General features: G+C 40.3%; 1 protein-coding gene across 4 annotated transcripts in view; it reads right to left on the reverse strand.

Moving 5' to 3' along the window:
- PCCA (propionyl-CoA carboxylase subunit alpha) overlaps positions 1-24,455 on the reverse strand; it is a 299,717-nt gene that overhangs the window by 131,656 nt on the left and 143,606 nt on the right. For all 4 annotated transcript variants that reach the window (XM_037528749.2, XM_054701346.1, XM_054701347.1 and 1 more), the window contains 4 exons: positions 19,555-19,698; positions 18,241-18,315; positions 14,081-14,149; positions 12,195-12,270 (listed from right to left, as the gene is read on the reverse strand). In XM_037528749.2, coding sequence (XP_037384646.1) covers positions 12,195-12,270; positions 14,081-14,149; positions 18,241-18,315; positions 19,555-19,698 — 364 coding nt within the window. The remainder of the gene's footprint in view (positions 1-12,194; positions 12,271-14,080; positions 14,150-18,240; positions 18,316-19,554; positions 19,699-24,455) is intronic.

The following is a 24,455-nucleotide window of genomic DNA, read 5'->3' on the forward strand; positions in this document are numbered from 1 at the left end:
GTGATCTAGTAACTATCTTTCAGAGCATATCTCCAAGAGAGCCACAGTTATCACACTCTACTTCCAAAGACAACAATATATCCAACCAATCATTGCAAAACTGTGATCTCTGCCTGTAGTTTTAGGTGGTATTTGGATAGATGAAAACAAAGAGGAGCAATTAAAGACAATAGGCGAGGAGGTTAGAAAGACCAACTAGGTAGGCAAGAATTTAAAATAGAATCTTTGAAAGCCAGGTGATAAAAAGGAAAAAAACAAAAACCAAAAGCAATTTTAAAGAAGAAAAGGGGGGTGGCTAGCCAGAGAGATTTATCTGCAGAGGAAATGACAGACGTGGTGTTTCAGGAAAAGGGAAGGATCGTGACTCACACAAATTTTCCAGGCTGGGGGGAAAAATAGAGGAAGACTCAGGATACAAAGACAGGTATGTGGAGTAGGTCCACATATTCAGGCACATCTGTTATAAAAAGGAAGTGGCTACCAGGAGTTACTGCTCTGAAGACGACTGAAAGGACACACCATGTGAGGGGTGAGCAAAGGAGAGAACAGGGTGTCTGAACAGCCCACAGGCACTCATTTTCCTTTACCTTGAGGGCAATCAGAAGATCTGTGCATTCCAGGAAGCACCCAGGCTGCCTTGGGGAAAGGTCTTGGGGAGGGGAGTGAAAATGCTAACAGTCACTGACAGGGAGACTCGTGAGGAGACAGCTGAGAAGTGCCAGGCCTTGGCTCACAGCTCAGGTGTGGAATGCAGAAAGAGAAAAGTCACCAACTGGAGAGAGACTCTGGAGGCAGACAAGCTAGGTACATGCCAAGAAGGTGGGGCCAAAAAGGGTGGGGGCAGGTGATGAGTCAAGCATAGCGCTCACTTTCTTGTTTCTGCAACCTCAGAGAAAACAGCATTCACAGGAAAGCCACAGGCTGCGAAGGAAAATCCGATTCTTTGTGGGCAAGTTCAGTCTAGAGGCCCGTGAGGTGACCCCCGCTGACAGGAGAAGAGGCGCACTCACAAGAGCGGCAGAGTTGACCGCACCAGAGTCTACTGCAGCCCGTCAGATTACAGACGGTAGGAGGAGTCCTCTGCACAACGGCATCCCAGCGTGGGAAGCAGGAACATAACCAGAACCATCCACGTGAAAGTGATTCGTACACCATAGCTGGAGTTTGGGGAAAACTAGATCCTACAGGAGTAGCTGGAAAGGAGGAAAGTTAGAAGATCAAAGTGCAACTATAATTTCCAAAGAAGGTGCTTTTATGTACAAATTAAACACCCAGACAGCAGTCAGTGTAGAGCAAATGGAGGATTATGGGGCTGGGGGTGGGTAAGGTGTGATGACATATCTGAGGAGATGTGTACTTCTAGCCCTAGGTCATGTCAACCAATGCCACCTCAATAAAAAATGACTCAAGTTTTAAAATTCAGAATGTGGGCCTCCCTGATGGTGCAAGGGGTTAAGACACAACCTATGAAGATGTCCGCAGCCACTGCAGCACGTGTTCAATCCCTGGCCAGGGAGCTACCCCCATGGCTCAGCAGACCTCTCCGGACTGGCCCACTGCTCCCCTCAGCAGTGTATTTCAGTCAATCTGCCTGTTCTGTTCTCCACTCTGTCTCTGGTGGATCCTCTCATTCCCCCACACCTCTGGCCTGTACCCCAGTTCTTGTATGCATAAATATATCTTTAAAAAAATAAATAAAATTCAGAATGTTTCTGTTTATATCTTTCTTAGATAAGGAGTAAATAACTTTTCTAGAAAGGAAATCTGTCAGGATTTTTGTCCTTCCCTCCTCCAGACAAATCAATACCGATCACTTCACATATTTACATTTTGTATTTAACTCTGGTTCTCCTATTACAGCCTAGTACTGATATAAAACTTTTCTTTGTGTGGCCAAGGCCAAAATAGTTGACATCATACTTGATAATTTGAACAAAAATAAGAATTTCTGACTCACAGAGATCAATTTGTGACTAATGATACCCGCAAAATTGAAATTTATACAGTTTTATAAGATAAGTGTTATATTTTTTCCATATTCTAAGTTCAATAAAAGGTGATTTTAGAAAATGTCATTCAAAGGAATTATCAGCAAATATGAATTAACATTTTGGATATAAAGAACAGAACCATTCAAGCGCACAAATGAAACGTGAACTTTAAAAAATCTTTCTACTCGAAAGCAGAAATTAGAAAATGCTGTCACTTGCCTAGCAAGTAGATCATGAAAACCCTGATATCTATCTTGCTAAAGGTTGTTTCAGGAATAAAATCAAAGTATTTCTCTGAATGAAGTATTTTTCTGAATAGTCTCTGAATAAAGTATCACACATTACTATGCAAAATCAAATCTCAGTGATTTGTTTTCTAAGGCCAATGTGGTGGACTAATAGCTAATGGCAAACAACCCAATCCAGCTGCTTCCACTGGCTACAAATTTAGTTCTATAGTCAAACAGGAATAATCAAAAATCATTTTATACCTAAAAGTTCAAAAGCTCAGATAAGTGGGGAAAACCCTTCAATTGTCCAAAGACATCCAATGTACTTGTAAGTTGTCATTTTGAACATTCCATGTCCCAGGAAAAACAAAGCTATTTAAACTGAGCTCTGTTTCAATAAATAAATGGATAGGAGGGGTAATTAGTCTTTGAGGCTTAGTTTATAACTTCAATGATATTATCATCACATACACATAAAGTTATGACCCAGAGTGTAGACTGAGAATAGAGGGTGACCTCTGCCAAAGTTCACAAGGTCTGTATGGGAAATGAGGAGCAGGCCACGGGAGAGAGGACCCCAGGAGCAGCTTTCTCCTGACTACCTGCTGCTCCCCAAACAGCGAGCAGACATTAGCAGCACACACGCCAGGATCAAACAGAGGCCACAGCCCCACTTACTCATGAGGACTCAGAAATTAAGCAAATGACATTGTGCTATAAAGTTTCTTTAAACCAAAGCTCCAATCATCTCAGGGGGAAAAAAATCTTCATTTGGGCAATGAAGTAATTATCAAACAAGACAGTAAACGGCCTTTCCTTCGCTCATCACTGTAAAAACTATTTTTTAAACCCCTCTGTCCATTAGAACTGTCCAGATGGACAACAGAAGCCATAAAGGCATGTTTTTATTTCTTAAATGTTAACCTGAGGAGGTGGGGACCCAGATGTTCCTCCTTGCCTACTTTTAAAAACATTTTATTTTGGAATAATCAGAATTAAAGTCACAAAAATAGTACCAAACACTACTGTATATCTTTGTCCAGATTTTCCAAATGTTAACATCTTCCCTCATTGTTTCTTTCTATGCACACAATTCTTCTCCTTAAATACTTCAAGTAAATAAACATTTCAATTTGTGTGTCTAAAACCAAGGTAAGTCTCTGATGCAATCACAGGCCAACAACCAAGTCTGATAACGGACACTGATAATCTAGAATTTATTCAAATTCCATCATTTGCCCCCTTCATGACCTTTGCTGCAAAAGGAAACATGGCTTCTTGGGCAGCCACTGAGCATAAGTTGTCACATGATTGCAGTCCCCTTGCTCTAGGTAAGTCCTTCCACTTTTCTTTGTTTCTTCACCTTGCCATGTTTGGAGAGTAAAAGCGATTCTTCTGGATAGTCTTTTAATTCAGTTTGTGTTTCCTCGAGGTGATACTCAGAGTACACATTTTGGGCACGGATATGCCAGGAACTGGGCACACTTTGCAGCACTGACCCTCCTATATAAGTGGTGATACTGATTTTCCCCACTGGGGTAAACTGAGAGGCTTCTCTGCTGCAGAGGTACTGTTTATCCCATTGTGATTCATTATCTCCTGGGGAGAGATTATGAAACTCTGCAAATACCTACTTCTCACCATGTTTCACCCACTCATTTTGTATCCATTGATGGTTCTTAACTAGACAATTTGGAGTTTGTAAAATGGTAGTTTTTCTACATTTATTAAAAGCCTACCATAAGGAAGAGCTGTCTCCCACTTCGTTTGTCTTATCTATTTATATCATTATGACTATCAGTATGAACTCGTAGACTCTAATTTCATACCATGGGTTTTAATCTTTGTTGCTTTATTTATTTTACTGCTAAGCCTTTTCCCAGATTTGGCCAGGGAGAGCCCGATAAAGCTGGCTCCCAAATCAGTTTTCATCATTTTATGAGCACTTGCTCACTTTCTTACGCAAGATGTTTCCCGTTCATCCTGTGCTCTCCCCAAAAACAGCCATGTGACTGAGAAGCGCTGGTTCCACGGGTGAGAGCATGTCCCCAGAGCCGGGTGCTTGGCATGTTCTAGGCTGTGGGTGTCGAAGCTTCAGTGACCTCCCAGCAGGCAGTGGTTCTCAATAGGGGTGATTTCCACCCCCTTGACAATTTCCCTTCTGGGCTGTTCCATGGAAGAGAACTACACTGTATACCTTTTAAGCCACAGCATGTTTGATTCTCTGTCATGACTGCTTACACTACAGTCTAGCCGCGAAGATGCTCAGGAGCAAGGATGGGACATCCCAAGAAATGAAAGCTACAAAAAAGCAAGAAAAAACAGGACAAGAGAGGAAGTGGTACAGCGGAGACCCACGCAGAGCCTGTGGCAAGGTGGTTGAAGACGTGAAGAACTCTAAACAAGGAAGTGACCACTGCCTTTGTACTTCAAACATTTATTCTGTCTATACTGAAGAGGCGATGGGACAGGAAAAGAGTATTTAGAGAGAATCCAATCAGGAAGTGACCGTATAGGTCAAAATATCAAGAGTGTGGCCTGGGACAGCAGGGCCAAAGGAAGGTCAATTGAGTTGAGTTGTTGAGATGAAATGTACAAACATAGCCACCTCCGAATGCTCTGGAGATGACTATTCTGAGGCCAGGTGCTCACCTTCCTACAGGGAACCTCAGGGACTTTCCACCCCTCACTTGAAATACAAGCTCCTCTGGGCCGCCTTCATCCATAGGATATGAGAAAACCCAAACACCACCACCTTCCAAGCACCTCTTCCCTCTTTCCCGGGGCATCCCAACCTATCTTCAAGACTGATGTTCCATCATTGGTCAGGCCTACCACAGATTTGGGACATTCACTCACAGCCTCACCTGAAACCCTCAAGGACCTCACTGCTCTGGCAACCCTCACATACTTCCATGCAAGCCACTTCCAGAGCATTTCATCTTCTAATCTTTAGCAAAACTTGTGCTTGCTTGAGGTTTATTCCATCTGGTTATCAAATCTGCTGCAATCTCGTCATCTATCACCATTCTTACCACAACCCAATGGTCACTAAATATGTATATCCCTTGATTCATGATCTGATCCTCACACACCTGTGTAGAGGACCCAAGCAACATACTCACTGCTCAGTTCTCAGAGTCTCATCTCGAATAATCTAGTCTTTGACTTTAGCAATGCAGCTCCACAGCAGCACCCCAGAACCTATCACAGTCAGCAACAGCACCACTTTGAAAATCACCAATTCAGAACCCTTTCTGGTTCATTTCACGAGCACCCTTACTGAACCAGTGTTGACACTGCCCATCTATAATGTGAGACATTTGCTAAGTCAACTGTCCCAAACTCTTCTACAGAGTTAATGATCTGAAATACAAAGAGGGCAAGACAACGGAAAAGAGGTAACCACAGATAACACATAAACTCTGATGAGAGGTGGATGGGATTAAAAAACAAAGAAGACACTGGGGGGACAAGTGTGGGGACGAATATGGACAGTATGTGAGACGAGATGAGACTGTCGTTAATGTTCTTTGACATGATATGGCACTGTGTTCTGGAGGAAGGTGCATGCTGGAGTACGTGGGAGTGGTGTCTGGTAATGGCCACAACTTTCTTTCAAATAGTTCACTAAAAAAACAGAGAAGGAAAAAGGAGGAAGAGTGAGGAGAAAGAGGGGAAAGTCAAAGAAAGGGAGAGAGAGAGAGGAAAGGCAAGTGTACAGAAGTGTAAAAGTACAGGTCAAGAGTGTACAGGTGTGCAATGTATTATTCATTCAGCTTTTCTCTATATCTGGAAATACCTAAATGAAAGGACCAGATCATACGCGTGTGCGCACACACATACTCAAAATGCTCTCTGATAAATCTCTTGAGCTCAACAATACATGCAGGCGACCCCTGAACAACACATGGGTGGGGGTCAAAGGTGCTGACACCCCCCATAGAGTAAAAAAATCTGTGTATAACATTTAACTCCCCAAAATCTTAACTTCTAATAGCCTGCTGTTGACAGGAAAGTAATAATGAATACATATTTCACAAGTTATATGTATTACACATTGTATTCTTAAAATAAAGCTAGAGAAGAAGAAATGTCTAGAAAAGCGCAAAAGACAATATATTTCCAGGGCTATACTGTAGTTATGGATACCGTAAATTCACATCTGCTGACAAGATGAATCATCTGTCATATCATCAATAGTGCCTTATATGAAGCAAAAACTGTAATGTTATATGGATTACTAATACTAGGTATCAAAAATGAAAAGCTAATGTGATAAAGAAATTCCTGTCTATTCCTGGTATAATGGTTCACCCACTGAATACAAAGCTACAGCAATATGACCGCAATATAATTTTTATATTTATGGAGAAGCATCCACATGAAAGTGGGCCCCCATAATCCAGACTCATGTTTACCAAGTATTTAATCTGCATACGATGCACTTCTTTCTCTGTGCTCTTCCAAGCATAACTAAAAATACTTTCGGACAGGAAGGCGGTTTAACCAGTCTGAGAATGCACTACATTTATCTGCAAGTTGCTTTTCTCCTTTGGCCAGGCATGTGGGGACACACCTCCAAGCCCCCCGCACTGGATCTCATGGTGAAGATGCGCGGTCCCCTCCGTCCATGTGGTAGACAGTGTGGTTGGTCGTAAACATATAAATGTCCTGGTAACATCATTTCATGATTCCATCTTTTAAATCTGTAGGGCAGATTCCTGAACACTAAACAATTAGGTTGAAGAACATGTGCTTTTATTTGAACACCTAAGGCCGGATTATTTTTGGAAAAGACAATAGCAGTCCTACTCCAAAGATGCCCGAGGATATCTGTGCCCTTATTTCACCCCCACAAGAAGTTACCAGTCTGCGAACACTTGCGGCTGCCCACAGACTCATCTGAAGGAAGCACAGAGTAAGGGACTTTGGACACAGTCACCCAGGGTCATGTCCCGAAGCCGGACCAGAGGGGAGAGGTGAACAAAGATGATACCCTCCTACCAGCCCCTATCACAGCACCTATGAATTTATACCAAATTTACCTTTAAGCATTTTCCATACCAAGGATAGCAGAAACTTCTTGAAATAGGGACAGTGTTGCTTATTCATATTTATCCAGTCAGGAAACATTAGTATTAATCACCTCCCATGTGTGAGGCTGAGCACCACTCATACACAAATAAGATAAAACAGCATCATGAGCCTCGTGAACCTAATGTTCTTATGGGCTAAGCTGACATTCGGCAATTAAACACGACTAATTCTTTAATTACAGTCAAGGTCAGTGCTTTGGAGAAGCAGTAGAGAAGGGTCTAGGAAAGCATATAACGCAGCACATGGAACCGAGAATGATTTAATATGGGCTTTCAACATTTATGCATATGGTTCACTAATTTTTCACACACCGCTGACTGATGGTGATTTATGACATATGAGGTGGCTTTATAATTGTAATGAAAGAAGAAAAGGAGATGGGAACTAAAGCCACGGGAATCCACGAGCCGGTCCGGCGCTGGCCCCTCTGTCCAGCGGGCCACATTCACTCCTCACCGGCACCTCTGAGGCACCTCTGAGACCAGCACTCCATTCTTCAAATGTGGAATATGACAAAGCAGTCTGACAAAAACAGTCACTAAATGGTGTCAGGACAAAGCGTGAGGCTTGTCTGGCTAATTTCTATTATACCACAGTGATTAAAGGCTGTAATTTTAGACTAAGTTTACAAAATTCTAGCTGCACAAGAAAATACATTTTGTGTACACATGATACACACAAAGTTAGGAGAATAATGGCAAGTCGATCAGGTGTTTCAGTCACTTAACTAAAAAAGATACGAAGTGTTCAACCTCTACAGAAGATGGAGTAAGTGGAGGACACATAGTTCGTTTCAATACAAAACATGAAAGTGTGTTCTCAGGTATGAAAGAGCATTCCCTTCCAAGCCAGACTCAGTGGAAGAATGACTTTTAGTCGAGGCCAATACCAACCCATTACTTTGACAAAGCCCCCATGTCACAGCCCTCCACTCTACCATAATTTTTTTAAAGATTTATTTATTCATTTATACAAGCACTGGGTACACTCAGAAGCACGGGAGGGTGAGAGAATTCACCAGAGTCAGAGCAGGGAGCAGAACAGGCAGATTGATGAAGTACACTGCTGAGAGGAGGAGCAGGCGGCAGGAGAGGTCTGCGTGCCACCGGCGGCAGGGGATTGAACCGGTGCTGCAGAGGCCGTGGGCAGCCTCACAGCCCAGTGCTCCACCACTATGCCACCAGGGAGGCCCTGCTCTACCATAATTTAATAGAGATGAGATTCGACAAAATATTCTTCCTCAGATTGACTCTCTCAAATTCAAGAGTTTGCCATTCAGGTTCATGAAAGTGAAATCTAGTCAATCAAAATCTAATGATTCAATAACCACAATAAAAAATACAAACATGGGGAGGGAGAAGGGCAGGAGGAGAAAAAGCTACAGAAAATTCTTAGAAGTCCTTTGGAGGCCCCCAGAAATTCCCGAAGCACCTCGTTTACATCTGTCTGTGGAGTTAATCATGCAGAGACAAACACACCTGCGTTAGGTGTGTGCCCAGACACGCACTAAGTAACGGGTGAGATTAGTTCTGTAGGAAAACAGACCCCTCGAGACCTACTTAGCCAATGTATAGAGAAAATGGGTATCTGGTACTTATGGAACACAGTAGAGTTTTTAAAAAATCAGTAAATACTCCATAATTAAGACTAAACTGGAACAGGAGAGTCAACGAGAAAAAAATTGTGAAGGAAATTTTTCCAATTTGTGGTCACTCTGGATATCAATGTTACTGATTTTTTATAATGAAGGCCCGCTTGCAGCTTACTGTCTTCCTTTTCAGTTACAGAGGTAAATCACTAGCCCTCGAGATCAGACATGATCACTGCCACTTGCTAGTTAAGAAATGGGAAGAGGGCCTCCCTGTTGGCGCAAGGGATTAAGCATCGCACTATGAAGCAATCCGCAGCCTCTGCAGCATGAGTTCGATCCCCGGCCGGCCAGGGAGCAACCCACATGGCACAGCAGACCTCTCCTGTCTTGCCCGCTGCTCCCCTCAGCAGTGTATTTCAGTAGATCCACCTGTTCTGCTTCCCACTCTGTCTCTGGTGGATCCTCTCACCCCCCACATCTCTGGCCTGTACCACAGCTCTTGTATGCATAAATAAATAAATCTTTAAAAAAAAAAAAAAAGAAGAGAGAAAAAAGAAATGGGAAGAAAAGAGGGTGAGAGTAAAACCAAAAGGCAGGAAGAAATCTCCCCTGACCTAACAAGAGAAAACCTGGATGAGAAAACCTGAGGGAAAGCGAGGACTCGACACTGATTCATCCACAGCTGGAAATGAGCAGAGAAACGTCAAGGTATAAAAACCGAGTCACTGAGTCATGCTGGGTTCAGCTGTCCAGCTGTCTGGTCAGCTCACCGCACAAAGGCAGTTGGTCAAGAGGGAAGAGTACGGACCTCCCTGCTAATCGGTCTCCCCGTCTCAGGGCCAGACAGGTGCAGAGAACACAGCACTGTTCCTAATTCGCACATAAGTTGCAGTCCACAATTGTATAGAAGTCGGAGGAGGGCTAGCCTGTGCTCATACCTCACCATAACACCAGTCCTTCCGTCCACATCCTTACCTCCCCACAATGCTGCTGTACATGAGAAAAGAGCAAAAGCACACTGGCAATCTTCCTTCTAGAATGTTCCTAGACCCACACTATGCCTTGCTAACTTGAAATGGGTGGCTATTTTACCACCTTTTAATTTGATATTGAAGTCAATCATTCTGAGGTTGATGACTACATTGGGCTAGAGTAAAATGAGCTTTTCATTACAAATGGAAAGTTGCTAATAAAATTTGGAGTGTATCCCAGACTTCGAACTATACTACAAAGCCATAATCATCAAAACTGCATGGTAGTGGAACAAGAACAGACATACAGACCAATGGAATCGAATAGAAAATCCAGAAATAAACCCACAGATTTATGGTCAACTAATCTTTGACAAAGGAGCAAAGACTATGCATTGGCGCAAAGAAAGTTTGTTCAATAAATGGTGCTGGGAAAACTGGGTTGCTACATGCAAAAGAATGAAGCTTGACCACTACCTCACACCATACACAAAAATCAACTCAAAATGGATTAAAGAACTAGACATAAGACCTGAAACCATAAAATATATAGAAGGAAATATAGGCGAAACACTACGTGATTTGCACATCAAAGACATCTTTACAGATACATCACCCAAAGCAGTGATAGTGAAGGCAAAGATAAACAGCTGGGACTACATCAAATTAAAGAGCTTCTGCACAGCAAAAGAGACAATAACAAAAACAAAGAGAAACCCCACTGACTGGGAGAACATTTTTGCACCCAACACTAATGATAAAGGACTGATCACAAAAATCTACAAATAGCTGATGAGACTCAACAACAACAAAGAAAATAACCCAGTCAAAAAATGGGCAGAAGAGCTAAAAAGAAACTTCTCTGAAGAGGAAATGCAAATGGCCAACAGGCATATGAAAAAATGTTCAACATCACTTGTCATCAGGGAAATGCAAATCAAAACTACCATGAGATACCATCTTACACCAGTGAGAATGGCACATATTAAAAAAACTAGCAACAACAAATGTTGGCGAGGGTGTGGAGAAAAAGGAACTCTTCTGCACTGTTGGTGGGAGTGCAAACTGGTCCAACCACTATGGAGAGCTGTGTGGAGATTTCTTGACCTACTAAACATAGAGCTTCCATAGGATCCAGCAATTCCACTCCTAGGTATTTACCCAAAGGACACAGAAACATCAATTCCAAAGAGCACCTGCACCCCTATGTTTATAGCAGCACTGTTTACAATAGCTAAGCTTTGGAAACAACCCAAATGCCCAAAAATAGATGACTGGATCAAGAAGATGTGGTCCATACACACCATGGAATATTACTCAGCATTCAAAAAAGATAAACACATGCCATTTGCAGCAACATGTATGGCGCTGGAAGGGATCATGCTCAGAGAAATAAGCCAGAAAGAAAAAGAAAAATACCGGATGGTCTCACTCATAGCAGGAATCTAGAAAACTTAAATAAGGGACCAGGAAAATGAATAACTAGAAGAAAGTGAAAATCAAAATCAACAAAAACTATGAACCAGAGACACTTTTTGGGGAGGTAAGGATGTGGGGGGCGGGAGGGGAGGGATTAGGGTCAGAATGGGTGGGTTGCAATTGTATGGGGAATATAAAAATAAAATTTATTATAAAAAAAATAAAATAAAATAAAATTTGGAGTGTAATTTATTCCTTAAAGGGAGTAAGTGTAACTTTACTTTCATTACTTAGATGGAGCCTAGGGTCCTGACTGGGTTATTACTACACACTCCAACGGCTTGTGGGATTACACAGACACAGGGCTGCCCTGGATGAACTGAGGGAACACTGCATTTGCTAGGAAGTAGTCTATAATTTACTCAAATTCATAGCAGCAAAGAGCTATTCTTTCCACCCTTAAGTTCATGAAATGTAGCTCAGTATGTTTCATATCTCCATACATTCTCATATTTCATATGTCAAAACAACAGAAAACAGTAACAGCAAATCTGCTGTCAAACTGCACTGACCAAAAAAATACTTTAGAATAAAGAATCATTTACATGCAATACACACCAAAAAAAAATAAATAAATGCTCACCTTGGAAAGACGTAAGTTATCATCTCACTTGATAGTCTAAGATGTAAAGTATATGATTGCTAAAGAAAATAACTTACCTATCGATTCTTCATTATTAGCATGTCAGTTAATTCTAGCTTTTCTGATTTCTATTTAATCACAGAGTAAGCAAATGTTTCATGGAATTCTTTACTTAGTAAATCTTCAACTGTTTTCTAGAACTGGGCGGCATGTGTAATCACAGGACCTCGAATGTTTGTCTTTATTTACCTCGAATAACGTAATTATCCAGGGCATCTTCCATTCTCTTCAGTGCTTCCGTTCTGTCAGAACCGTAGGTGACTAGCTAAAGGCAGACAAACACAAAAGGATTTGCAGAGGTATGAACAGTCTAGCTATCTAGAAGTCAAGCAATTTATCCTAGTAAAAATTACAGTGTTTTATAACAGATTTCCCAGACTTTTTGAAATTTCAGTACTTTGATTTTTAATACAAAGTATATCAATTAACACTACTATTAAGTAAATACAAAATGGAATCAAGTTATTTCAGGCTCTTCTCTGACATCAGGTATCACAGAAAAGAGCTTTTTGAGATAATAAAAATGTAACAAAAACAAGCATAACTCATGTGGAAATGGAGGATGGCAAAATGCCCCACCACTGGCCGGGGAAGGACTGGGCCAGATGCTTCTCTCACCCGGTTTGTGTGTGGTTGTCACATCTGACCTCCTGACAGCTAACTTTTACACATTACATTACACAAAAGAAACGGTTTCTTATTTTGGAAAAACAGAAAGGTCTCGCAGTTCTATACGAATGTGTGCCGAGTGTAAATATCTTCTACAGATAGGTAATAGGAACCCCAACTATTCATCAACGATTTTTCTGGTTATTAGTGAGTCCTCAGTCTGCAATTATTTTATTATACTTTATGAGCCCTTCATTACTAAGCCAAGTTGAAAATTAACTTGCAGGTGACCTTTCCAAAAATAAATTTATTCCTCTAAAAATGGAGCCACATCCATTAATCTGTCCTAATTTATGTATTTATTTTTTAATTAAATAGCATTTCTTTAGTTAAAAGAAAAAACTTCATTTTAATGATATTAATGTAAACACTTAAGTAAAAAAAAAAGTTTTAAATGGTCTGTCCACTGCAACTGCAGAAAAAAAGTGCGTTGGTACAAAGCCACCTTGACAAATGGGGTTTTTTAAGAAGTCAAGCTTCAAGACAGGTCCCACACGTCAAAGAGACAGAATCTTCTAAATAAAATCCAGTTTTAACTACTATAGTCAGAAGCTTATATTTTATAACCTCTATGATTCTAAAGATGTTTAAAGATCTGTGAGTAGAGTTGTTCATTGACTCTGAAAAGTCAAATGTCAAAAAGACAGGTGGGCAAAAAGCCATCTTATATTGTTACATGAAATTTAATTATGTCAATTTTTGTGATTAGTGATTCAGAAAAATTGAAGAAAATACTCTAACAAACACAGCCTGTCCCCCCAAGTCACCTGCCATTCATATTTTCATCTCAGGCCATAATAAGAATGGCCGAAAACCAATTTATTCCCACTGCAAGTGCTGGGTTGGAGCCCCGGGGCTGCCCGAGTTGCCACTGTGGGGTCAGGGGCGATGGATACACACAACTGGGGTGGAGGAAGTGCTGCAGACCAAATGACATTGCAATTTTTCTCTTAGGGGCTTCCAGGTGGTACAGGGGTTAAAGCCTCACTCAGCACTACCAAGCTATCGCCAGCCACTGAGGCATGAGTTCGATCCCCAGCCAGGGAGGTGACCCACATGGCGCAGCAGACCTCTCCTGTCTAGCCTGCTGCTCCCCTCAGCAGTGTATTTCAATAGATCCACCTGTTGGCTCCCCACTCTGTCTCTGGTGAATCCTCTCATCCCTGCATCTCTGGCCTATACCCCAGTTCTTGTATGCATAAATAAATAAAAATAAATCTTTAAAAAAAAATGAAATTTCTCTCTTAAAAGAAAACCTGTTCTGTTTTCATTTCCCATAGTGCATGATTACTGATTTAATTATAGCACGTGATTCAGAAAAAGACCAATGTCAGACTCTTTCATTAAATGTGTCCATTGCCTTGACAGAAGAAAATTGAAAGAAACCAAAAAGAAATTTAACTAACTTTTGAAATCATTGGATCATAATAAATGCTAATATCACTTCCTGGCTGGATGCCGCTGTCAACCCGGACCTGGGAGAAAGAAAAAGAAAAAAAGAAAAAAGAAAGTTACTATATTACGCAGACATTTTTCTAATGACAAGTTTAAGTTCCACGGAGCAAAGGGATCATCTCAATCTCAAACAACATTTCAGTTTCTAGAAAATAGAAGACAACCTATGACTACAGAGACATCACGTTAGCCTGATCTGTTATTATGCAGAACACACATAGTTTGTCTTCCTACTACATGAACTAAGGAACAAATGGCCAGCGTCAACAAAAACCACAACAGCCACTGTATCCCAAGCCAGGATGCGTGTGCAGTTAGTTACTCCACGGGCGCTGTGCAAGGGAGGCACAGCATGGAGAGGCCCCTGCTCCCTGCACTCCCCAGAGTCCCCTCTGAGAGTTTCAGTGAGGACCCTGGCAAAGCAGGCAGCGGAGCTCGGATCTCCGCTCATCAGCTCAACAGGAACTCAGGGCTCCTGGCTTTCATGTCTGTAACACTTTCCTTTCTTGCCTCACCCTCTCTACTGCAAAACGCCTTTTTTCTCTGGCTGTGAGTCCCTGGAGACTGTAATGTTTACACAGCTTTTCTCATGGCTTTGCCATGTAAGGACACAGCCCCAATTAGAGTTCTGATTTTGCGATTTTCATGGGGGAGGAAAAATAGCACAAGTTCAAAATATTCTTTTGAAGAGCCTGATTGCTGTTAACCAGACGACAAGTTAGTTAGTACATCGCTGATTCTTGTTTTCATCTCCCAGTTTGAGCCCAACAGCAAGGCACAGAGGTTAGCCATGTAAAACGTTTCAAATGAGCAGTTGCTGAGAATGAAATATTTATTAAATTATTGTGCCGAAGTTTAGGAATCTGAAGTATTTAAAAGCGAGCAGATCCTGGGGTCTTGAGAGAGGAATTTCATCAGAGCTGCTCGACAGCAGGACTTGGATGCCAAACATGGTGAGGGAGTGGGAAGGGGACCCTCACAGCTCTTCACCTGTGGAAGGAGGCTCCCTAATAAACAGCAGCTCATCTGTCTGCAGCAAGGCAGGAAAAGGTCAACACAGCGGCTGTTAGGCCTTTAATATTTTAATTTAGGCAATTATCAAGGGACCACATGTAGAACCTCTTGTCTTGGATAGCCACACGAGAGAAGGATGATGGCTTTATTATATGGTGACATGAAAAGATAAAGCATAGTTTCATTCTCTTAAAAAAAAAAGTCACACAACTATTATTCCTCTTACAAGCTCTGAGAAGCTAATCTCAGCGCTTTCATTTCCGTATTTGCAAACGCCAACCAAAATATGGTCATTTGTATTTGCATTCACATTCATCTCTGAAAATCTTAATTTTAAATTGAAGAGGCTCAGCGCGCTTAAAGTGTACTTGGTTTTCTATTTTCTGAAAACCTAGTTCAGGTCATAAACCAACAGTCTATGAAATTCACGAGGTTTCGAAAAACTGGGAAAGAATTAGTGGGGCAGCTGTGGAAGCAATGAAATCATAACCTAAGTTCTCCCTACATTTTAATAACCCCAAAGGGGCAACTGGCAATCAAGTGACATAACAGAAAAGATATCTCTAAACTTGCATTTTCTTAATTTTAGTAGCAAAAAGTTCAAGAGCTAATTTCACCGCCACATGTTATTTAAAAGCATAGCAAGCTTGCTAACGCTGTGTTAAAAAACTCAGGTTGGTCCAAGATCTAAAACTTTTGACTTTAGACATACCCTACTATTTGCTACATAAACTGCCACAAAGTTGGGGTAGAACTTTGATATTCAGCAAAATAACACAGACAATATCTATTACATTCTTCTATTGTCCCTAGCTGAAATTTTTAATGACCATGAATAACACCATCCTAAAAATTAGCTGACTGTGGACTCCCAGATATAACTATGTCTTTGTTATCCACTAACATCATGATCACAAAAGGTATGTCACTTTAATTGAAAAAAAAAAAAAAAAAAACCAGGGTAAAATCAAAATGTATTCTATAGAACCACACATATATTTGTATAAGCAAGTCAATATTCTGATTTAAAACCATAACAAAACATGAAAACTCTTGCTTATACTTTTCTGTTTATGTAGCTTTTCCAAATCATCAGCTTTTGCTTTCTAAGGACTCCATTCCACCAGAGAAGCAAAGGTTATGTTTAAAAAAAAAAAAAAAAAAAAGTGTATAGCTTAACTCTGGCACTAAAAGCTTTAAGAATAAAGTCAAACAGAACTGCAATCAAATTTTTGAGCAGAGTAAAATCTGCAGTCTAAAGATAACAAATATACTGAATATAGCAATCATAGAGAAAAAGACAGTCTCTATCTTTGCCACATAAATACATGTTAAGCTTAAAGAAGCATGCGCCAGCACAGCCCCTGTGTATTCCTGTGGCCCAAAAAAGGGTTAAGAGTAAAAGGAGAGTTTCCTGAGCTATAACGGATGTAGTTTAAGAAGACATGGAGGAAGAACAAACATCATCGCCCCAGCACCTGTGCCTGAGTCTCAAAACATTGCTCAGAAACCTCTGGCAGAATTCAGACGTCTTTCTCCCGAACCAACAGTGGATCCTGTGAAACACCCACCCTTCATCCTCCATCACCTCTCCCCCTCTGCACAACTCCCAGTCCGCCATGTCTACCTGACAAGTGACAGCCCAATCTGATTAAATGCTTCCAAGGGAGGGGACTCGTGGGCCTCCATGACAGGCCAAAAGTGATCACCATGGAGATACATAATTACAGCTGTCAACGCATCTACTGTCCTGCTGACATCAATTTGATCGCTCCCAGCAATAATGATAGACAAAGCTTAGTGTGCGCTCTCCCGCACCCAATCACTTTATCTGTTCCTCGGTCCATTTAGCTGACATGCAACATTCACACAAGCAAATAACAGCAGTAAGCAGAACATTTAAGGCATTTTAATTGTTTTTTCTTTCTATGGATGGCTCACAACCGCAAATGTTATTACATAAAACTCCTGCTGCAGCATTAATTGAAGAAAGATTTGGTGGGACAAAGACTGTAGGGGGTACAGTTTGTCCATTATCACTTGTACTTTCAACAGGTCTCACGTTTGAAAATTGCAAATTGCAAAAACTTGCGAGGGCAAAATGTTTGACATCCTGTTAGCTATTACAACATGGTGAAAACTTCCAACAACTAGAGTAATCATTATGAATTCTTATTTAATACTTTTTTGTTTGATTAAAAAAATGTTTAGATATGTCCCTATGACACTTGTCTCCTCATCTGCTATTTAACGTCACATAATGCCTGTTAAATCTTTACAATTTTTTTTCTGCCTCCAGGCTTTGAACACAGCATGGAGTCTCCAAGCCTAGAAAGGGTCAAGTCCCTTCAGAAAGCACATGGGCAAAAACAATTTAAAAAGTGAAATAAATCATATATCCCATAACATCTTCAAATTTAGAATTCTTCCTGTAATCTTTCTGCCAGTGCTCAAACTGAATAATCATATTCACAGATGGTACAGCCTTGTCATCCACTAGCTAACGTCATGTCATGTATATGTGCACTATTACCTTGATTAAGAGAAAGGCTATGTCCTTGTTCTTTTGCTGCAACAAGAACTATTTAAAGAACGGCCAGGAAATAGAGAACAAAGTGGGCAGTGATCACTTCTCTCTAACCGGTGCAAAGAATATATTCTTCTTAAAATCCCCGACACTTTTAGAATGAGACACAATTTGTCTTCCTTAATCCATTCAATTAACGAGCTAATTTTGGGCTTGAGTTTCCTGACATCCAACTCGACAGAGAAGCTGGATTAAATTTATTGAAAAGATTAAATTGCAACACAGAATAGTCATTCTCAGGCCTCCACGGCCTTTTTTCATTATAATTTTCGAAAGAATTAGAAACACCAAACAATCATTTCCAAATCAGATGTCGCCGGACTTCCCCCGCCAAATGGTTTCTGGCTTTCCTGCACATCACAAAGTACAAAATATTTTTTTCTTAAAGGCTATGATTCCCTGTAAATTTCACTTCAATGTAGGCCCTTTGGGGGTCTATGCTTTAACATAAGAGCATGACATAAATCAAAAGTTTAACTCCTCACTTGATATTACAGCTTAATGACTTACACCAGGTAGATGTACTGGTTCTTGGTACTGAGACAATCTCCCAATGGACGGTAAACCGAAGGACTTGTAGGGGTCCTGAAAGTTCAAAGGGAAGGAAGCACAGTCTTTGAAATGTGAATCAGCATGAGTAAGGTCCAGTTTTTGTACAATGAAGGAACATTTATAGATGTATTTTCATCCTACAGTATTTACCAAATGACAGATTTCACAACATTATTGTCTACTCCTCACTCTAGACCACTTAGCCGTGTATTTAAAATCTAACAGAACTGCAAGCAGAATTTAGCCTGACCTTGATTGTACTTTATTGAAATTGGTAAAATGCCAACTTTTTATAAATCTCCTTTGAATGCCTTGGGCAAAAAAAAAATAACCTAGGCCCTACATCAAAACATATTCAAGTTCAGAACAACACATGTAGTGCACTAAAGATATTTGTTTTTCTTACTCTCAAAACAGCTCACATATGGTAAAATTGTAGAATTTTGGTTTTTCAAATAAAAACCTTAGAAGAAACTTTGCACGTTACTAGGAATGTACTCCACTGGCAAATACCTTAGATGATCAGAATAAATATTAAATAAGCCCAGTATCACAATAAAAAAAAAAGAATACCACTTAAAATATAATAAAAAAGCAAGAGCAGCTAAGACAAACACATTTCTCAAGATTCTTAAGAAGCACTTCAACGAAATGTCCAGTATTCTTAAACAGAGATCTGGGTAAATTTTATTCCAGAAATTGACTGCTTATTTATCAAATTTATATAGTTGTAAGATAATATAAAAGTACTGAAATAAGAGTATTCAACTAAAAGTTGAAAATCCACAAAAATCCATAGTTAAAACTGAGTCAAAAGTTCTATTGAAAGTTTTCGATTTAAATGTGTTACTGTCATGTAAAAATAAGGGGTAAATTATTAGAAAAAAATACTGGAAATAATTTTCTAAAAGCCACAGAAATGAATGTTCCTGTTTATTTTAATGTGGTTTGAAAACAAGCAAACACAAATAGAACAAAAACCACAATCCATTTAAGCACAAGAATATTTTACTAATGCTTTGTTGCCTCTTAAATGGATTGGTAGTTATTTCTCCTTTCAGAAACTATACATGAAAATTAATTAAACTCAATCCTTTAAAATCGTTTTATGTCCAAATTAACCTTTTTTTTTTTTCTGGTTCCATTCTGGATTATATCACTGAGAACATGAAACCAGTCCCAAAAGCCTAACTTGACCTTGTGGCTTTGCTACACCTGGTCCCATGACTCGGTGCCCAACCCCCAGCCTTCCTCCCGACATATCCATTTTACCTCAGCATAGACCCGACATTCAACTGCCCAGCCGTTGATGGGAATATCAGCTTGTTTGTGCCTGAGAGGGTAACCCTTGGCAACACGGATCATTTCTTGGACTAGGTCCAGACCAGTAATGCATTCGGTGACAGGATGCTCAACCTGCAACGCCAAGATCTGCCCGTCAGTAGGTGTAGAAGGAGATACATGGGTAGAAAGATGCAAGAAGAGTTTTAACGACTTCAGCGTAAATGAGGTTAATTACATTTAACATGTAATCTTCTGTGACTAAGAAACTGAGAAAATAAAATTAAAGCAGCAACACAATACACTATAAAGTGTGATCAGGAAAACACCTAGAACACATTTGTAAACTAGCTTATTGCTTTCCCCAGATTTTTTAATTCCATGTGGCACAGCAACGTCGAATAATTCTCATTTTAAAACAAATTCCTAACTGAAAATTACATCTTCAGCTGCAATCCTTGGCGTGGCTCATAATCAGCCTATTCTGCTACACTTAGCTTGGCATCCTCAGAGGCAGCATATGATCTTCCAAAGCACTAGGCTAGCCTCGCCTCACCCACTTGCATGCTTTCACTAACCTGTCCTGACAAGCAAGCAGATTAGCGTACGCTTACATCAAGGCAGTGTAGCAGAAAGGAGCAGATGGATCCGGCAGGTTGTTTGCCGTGCAGACCGACGTGGGGAGTGCTTAGCATGCACAATCGCACCAAGAGCCGGTGAAATCACTCTGCTCTCTCAGCAAATTGCTGATAACTACTCCAAAGGATGCTGTCATGGGGATCCCTGGCCTCCACATGAGCACATGGGATACACATGGGTGCAAACATGCACCCACATACAGGGAGACACGTTATAAACAAAATGGATGACTCACAAGTTCCTAAACTTGGCGGGGCAAAAATAAACCCGAGGGGCACTAATAAAGAGCAGAGGGTCTGTCTTTCATTGAAGACCTTGAATAAGTCTCTAAAATTTAAATAAAATGTTGACCACATCTGTGGCTCTGATACCAATTTTTTTTTCCCTAAAATTTAAGCATCTTCTAAATGCACCTCACAATAGTTTCTTTATCAGGACATGTCATGTCTCATACACTCTGACATGGGAAAAGGTCAGTGAACAAGCGAATTGTCTTTCCATCTCCAACTACACTAATTGAAGGACAGGACTTAGTCATTTTAATAATCTTGAAGCTTATCATAAGCAGACAATGCCATGGTCTTAAAAAAAAAAAAAAGCTTTGTAAAAATAAACAGATGGCGTCCATAATTAGCTCTGTGTGTGTTATGAGTTTGTTTACAGTTTCAACAACATTTTAAGACATTTTGACATAATTTTAATGACAAATCATCACTAAAATAAGCATCTACCCTTTGTAAAATAAATGTGATGCTAAATAAAGATCTTAATAGTTTTTTAAAAAATATATATATTTGAGAGAAAGTTGGGGTTTAGCAAGAAACAAGACTTTCTGATATAATAAGAAACAAGCATAAAGTCCTTCTATTTTTGCTAGAAATAAATTTCATGTGAGAAAACATCTGACCACTCTATCCACTCAAGAGGTGAACATACTATGTGCCAAGGGCTTTACGGCTATACTAGTCACACATCCTTGTTAGGTAAGAAACTTGTAACAGCTAATTGAATTATTTCAGTTCATTTTTCTATGTTTAGTGCCCAGAAAAGTACCTACCATCTACTGGACAAATAAACATATACTGAGTGAATGAATGAACAACAAATCCAGAGTCGTCCCTCTAGTAAGTAGTAGAGGTCGGGCTGGGATTTATGTCACTGCATGAGTGACAGGTGCGATCCTCCTGTCTTTCTCAGGAAAACGCACATGGAAGCCTGTAGCAGATACCCATGCCTGTGCAATTCTGTGCTGCTGTCTTTTAAAAAACACTAGTCTACCAGTTTGAAAACCCAAGTTCATTAAAAGACTGTTTCACCTTAGAAGGCCTCTCGTAACTGGGTAGGGAAAGCAGAGTACTCCCAGAGAGAATGAGATCTCAGGCTGACTTCAACCCCAGGTAGTGATGTAGCAGATCATATCATGACAATTTATAGTCTAAATTAGTGAGCTGCAATTTAAAAAAAAAAAACGTAAGTGGAGAGCTAACATAGTAACAACTGCGCAAGGCAAAATATCCACTTAGGTTCAAGTATTTTTAAAGTTTACAAAATAGACAGATTTTGATTGTTTCAGTAACAAGTTTTTTTTTTTTTTCTTTTTGGAGTAGAAAATAGGAAGTTTTAATTTTTTAAATTTAATTTTATGTATTTTTACATCATTTGTCATTTTTGCACAATGTATGCATTTTCATCTTGGTTATAGTCCCCATACAATTCCCACCCCCCTTGTTTTGATCCTACTCTCTTCTCCCCTCCCGCCATTACCCCGTAGTATGTCTGGTTTATAGTTGCTGGTTGATTTTGATTTTTACTTTATTATTACTTTATTACAAGTTTTTTTTTTTAAGTGAAACTACCATTGTAAACTTTTTTGCAAGAAATCCTTCTCAACACATTTTAACAGAATCCAAAGTTGCTCAATAGGGTACTAGAAACATTTCCTGCAGACCCTGTATCACGATTGTCAGGAAACTTGTAACATTGTTTAAATAGCCATTATTTTATCCTTCCCTCAACCTCAGAACTCAGAAACAATTTCCCTCGGCAAGTTGAACTGAATACTTCAGAAGTCAGAACAGAGACATAGGCATCTGCTAACAAGTTCATCTTGTCCCGGCTAGCAGGATCTAACTACAAAGTCCCATGGTAATAGCATGTATTCTGGGGGTATTATGTTGTGTATTGGGTGGGGGCGCGGGGTGTCACTTCTATTTGGGACACACTGAGTAAAGCTACATTAAACCAGTTGTTTTAATGAAAGTCTCCTCAGACTCATTCACCTGTCAACGCGCCCTGGGACTCGCCCAGAGGAGGGGCTCACCCAGCACATACACAAGTACATACCCCCATCTCCTGCAGCGTGAATTCACGGACAAGAATTTGATGAACACGCTTTTAGGGGAAAAGTCTTTAACACTCAAAATAGAAAAATGAATTTCCTTATTGTGACTCTATCTTCACCAAACAAATTTGAGAACTTGGCTTCACACCTAATTTTCCCACCCAATAGAAATACCTGCTGCTTCCAAGAAATGTGAATAAGAGGTCCACCCGACAAGATAATTATTGCATTGGAGATTAATATACTGGCATTCTAGTACACAGATCTTGTGATTCAGTGAGCAAAAGTAAATCCTAACCACCCCCAAAGAAATCACACGTGAGCAGAAAGTCAGTCCTACCATGCTAGGATTCTGAGTGAGACGCAGGCATCAAGGCGTGCCGCCTTGCACGGCTACTTGTAGCTGATGGTTTGTACTGGCAATGCTGCCATCTTGCCATGAATCATTTGACCACACAGGTACAAACCACCACCATCCTCCTCCTCTTCATCTCAGGACAGGGCACACTCCCCTGGGGCCTGCTCTGGATGGCCATACACAGCTGCTCTCAGAGACCCGCTTGCTGTTTTGGTTTAGTGTTGTCTTCGTGGTCACAGCAAGCTGTCACACTGTCAGGATGTCTAGACCTCTTGCCACTCTCTTACTAATCTGTCGCTTCAAATGTATTTCAAAAAAAATTAAATAAATAAATAACTGAGCTTGTCAAATGTAACAGTGAAGTAAATTAGGTTTTGCTTCACCTCTGAATTCTTAATGAATCAAATTTCAATAATAATGAACTTAGAAAAATGAAATCCTTCTGGCACTGGGTTTTCATGATTTCAAGATTCTAAAATTATAATCATAAATTTTGACACTGCCAGTATAATCCTTAGCTTTATTCCTCATTAAATACAAACTTGGAAGTAACTAAAACTAGTGAGTGAATCAAACTACTCTGAGGAGCTATTTCCAGAGTCTCACAGTACATCCCTGTAAGAGACCTGATGCATGACCAAGAGGAAACGGTATCTCCACAGCACCTTGGGAGCCAACATCGCAGTCAGGGGTAGAGACGCCAGGGCCCCATGGGTGGCAGGCAGAGGAGCAGCACCACTGCTGAAGTATTCCTACCAAAAAGCCAGAGTCCGAACGCAACCAGGAGAAAAGAAATGCAAAATGAGGGATATCCCATAAAATAAACCACCTATGCTCTTTTAAAACAAGTCAATCAAAACTGACAAAAAGTGATAGTGGCTATTTCAGATGGAGAACACAGAGACATGAAAGTGATGTGATGTAGTGTGGGACCCCGAGAATCTTCAGGTTTTTATTTTACTCGACAAGACATTAGTGGGACAACCAGTAAAATTTGAATATGGGCTGTAGATCAGGTGACAGTAATATGTCAGTACGACTACCCTGACTTTGTAATAGTACTGTGTAATGTAAAGGAATTTTCTTATTTTATGAAATACATGTTTAGGGATAAAAGGTTTTCTGAAATGCTTCAGGCAAAGTAGACAGATGGATACATGGGTAAAAGAATAAAACACATGTGAATATTAATTACCATTAATGAAATTAATGAAATTCTTAATGAAATTCTTTGTAATATTTTCATTTTTGTGCATCAGAAATCATTCACGTTAAAAGTTAATAAAAACGAAAGCAGTGCATTAGACGCTTTTTGGTTTTAAGTTTTTGTTTGTTTTTTTTTTAAGATTTATTTATTTATTCATACAAACACTGGGTACAGTCAGAAGCGCGGGAGGGTGAGAGAATTCACCAGAGCCAGAGCGGGGAGCAGAGCAGGCAGAGTGACGAAGTACACTGCTGAGGGGAGCAGCAGGCGGCAGGAGAGGGCTGCGCGCCATGTGGGACCCTCGCCCTGTGGCCAGGGATTGAACCGGCACTGCTGAGGCTGCGTGC

The sequence above is a fragment of the Talpa occidentalis genome, unplaced genomic scaffold (assembly GCF_014898055.3).
Source record: "Talpa occidentalis isolate TD23 unplaced genomic scaffold, MPIMG_talOcc4v2.1 talOcc4.5, whole genome shotgun sequence".
NCBI classification, from domain to species: domain Eukaryota; kingdom Metazoa; phylum Chordata; class Mammalia; order Eulipotyphla; family Talpidae; genus Talpa; species Talpa occidentalis.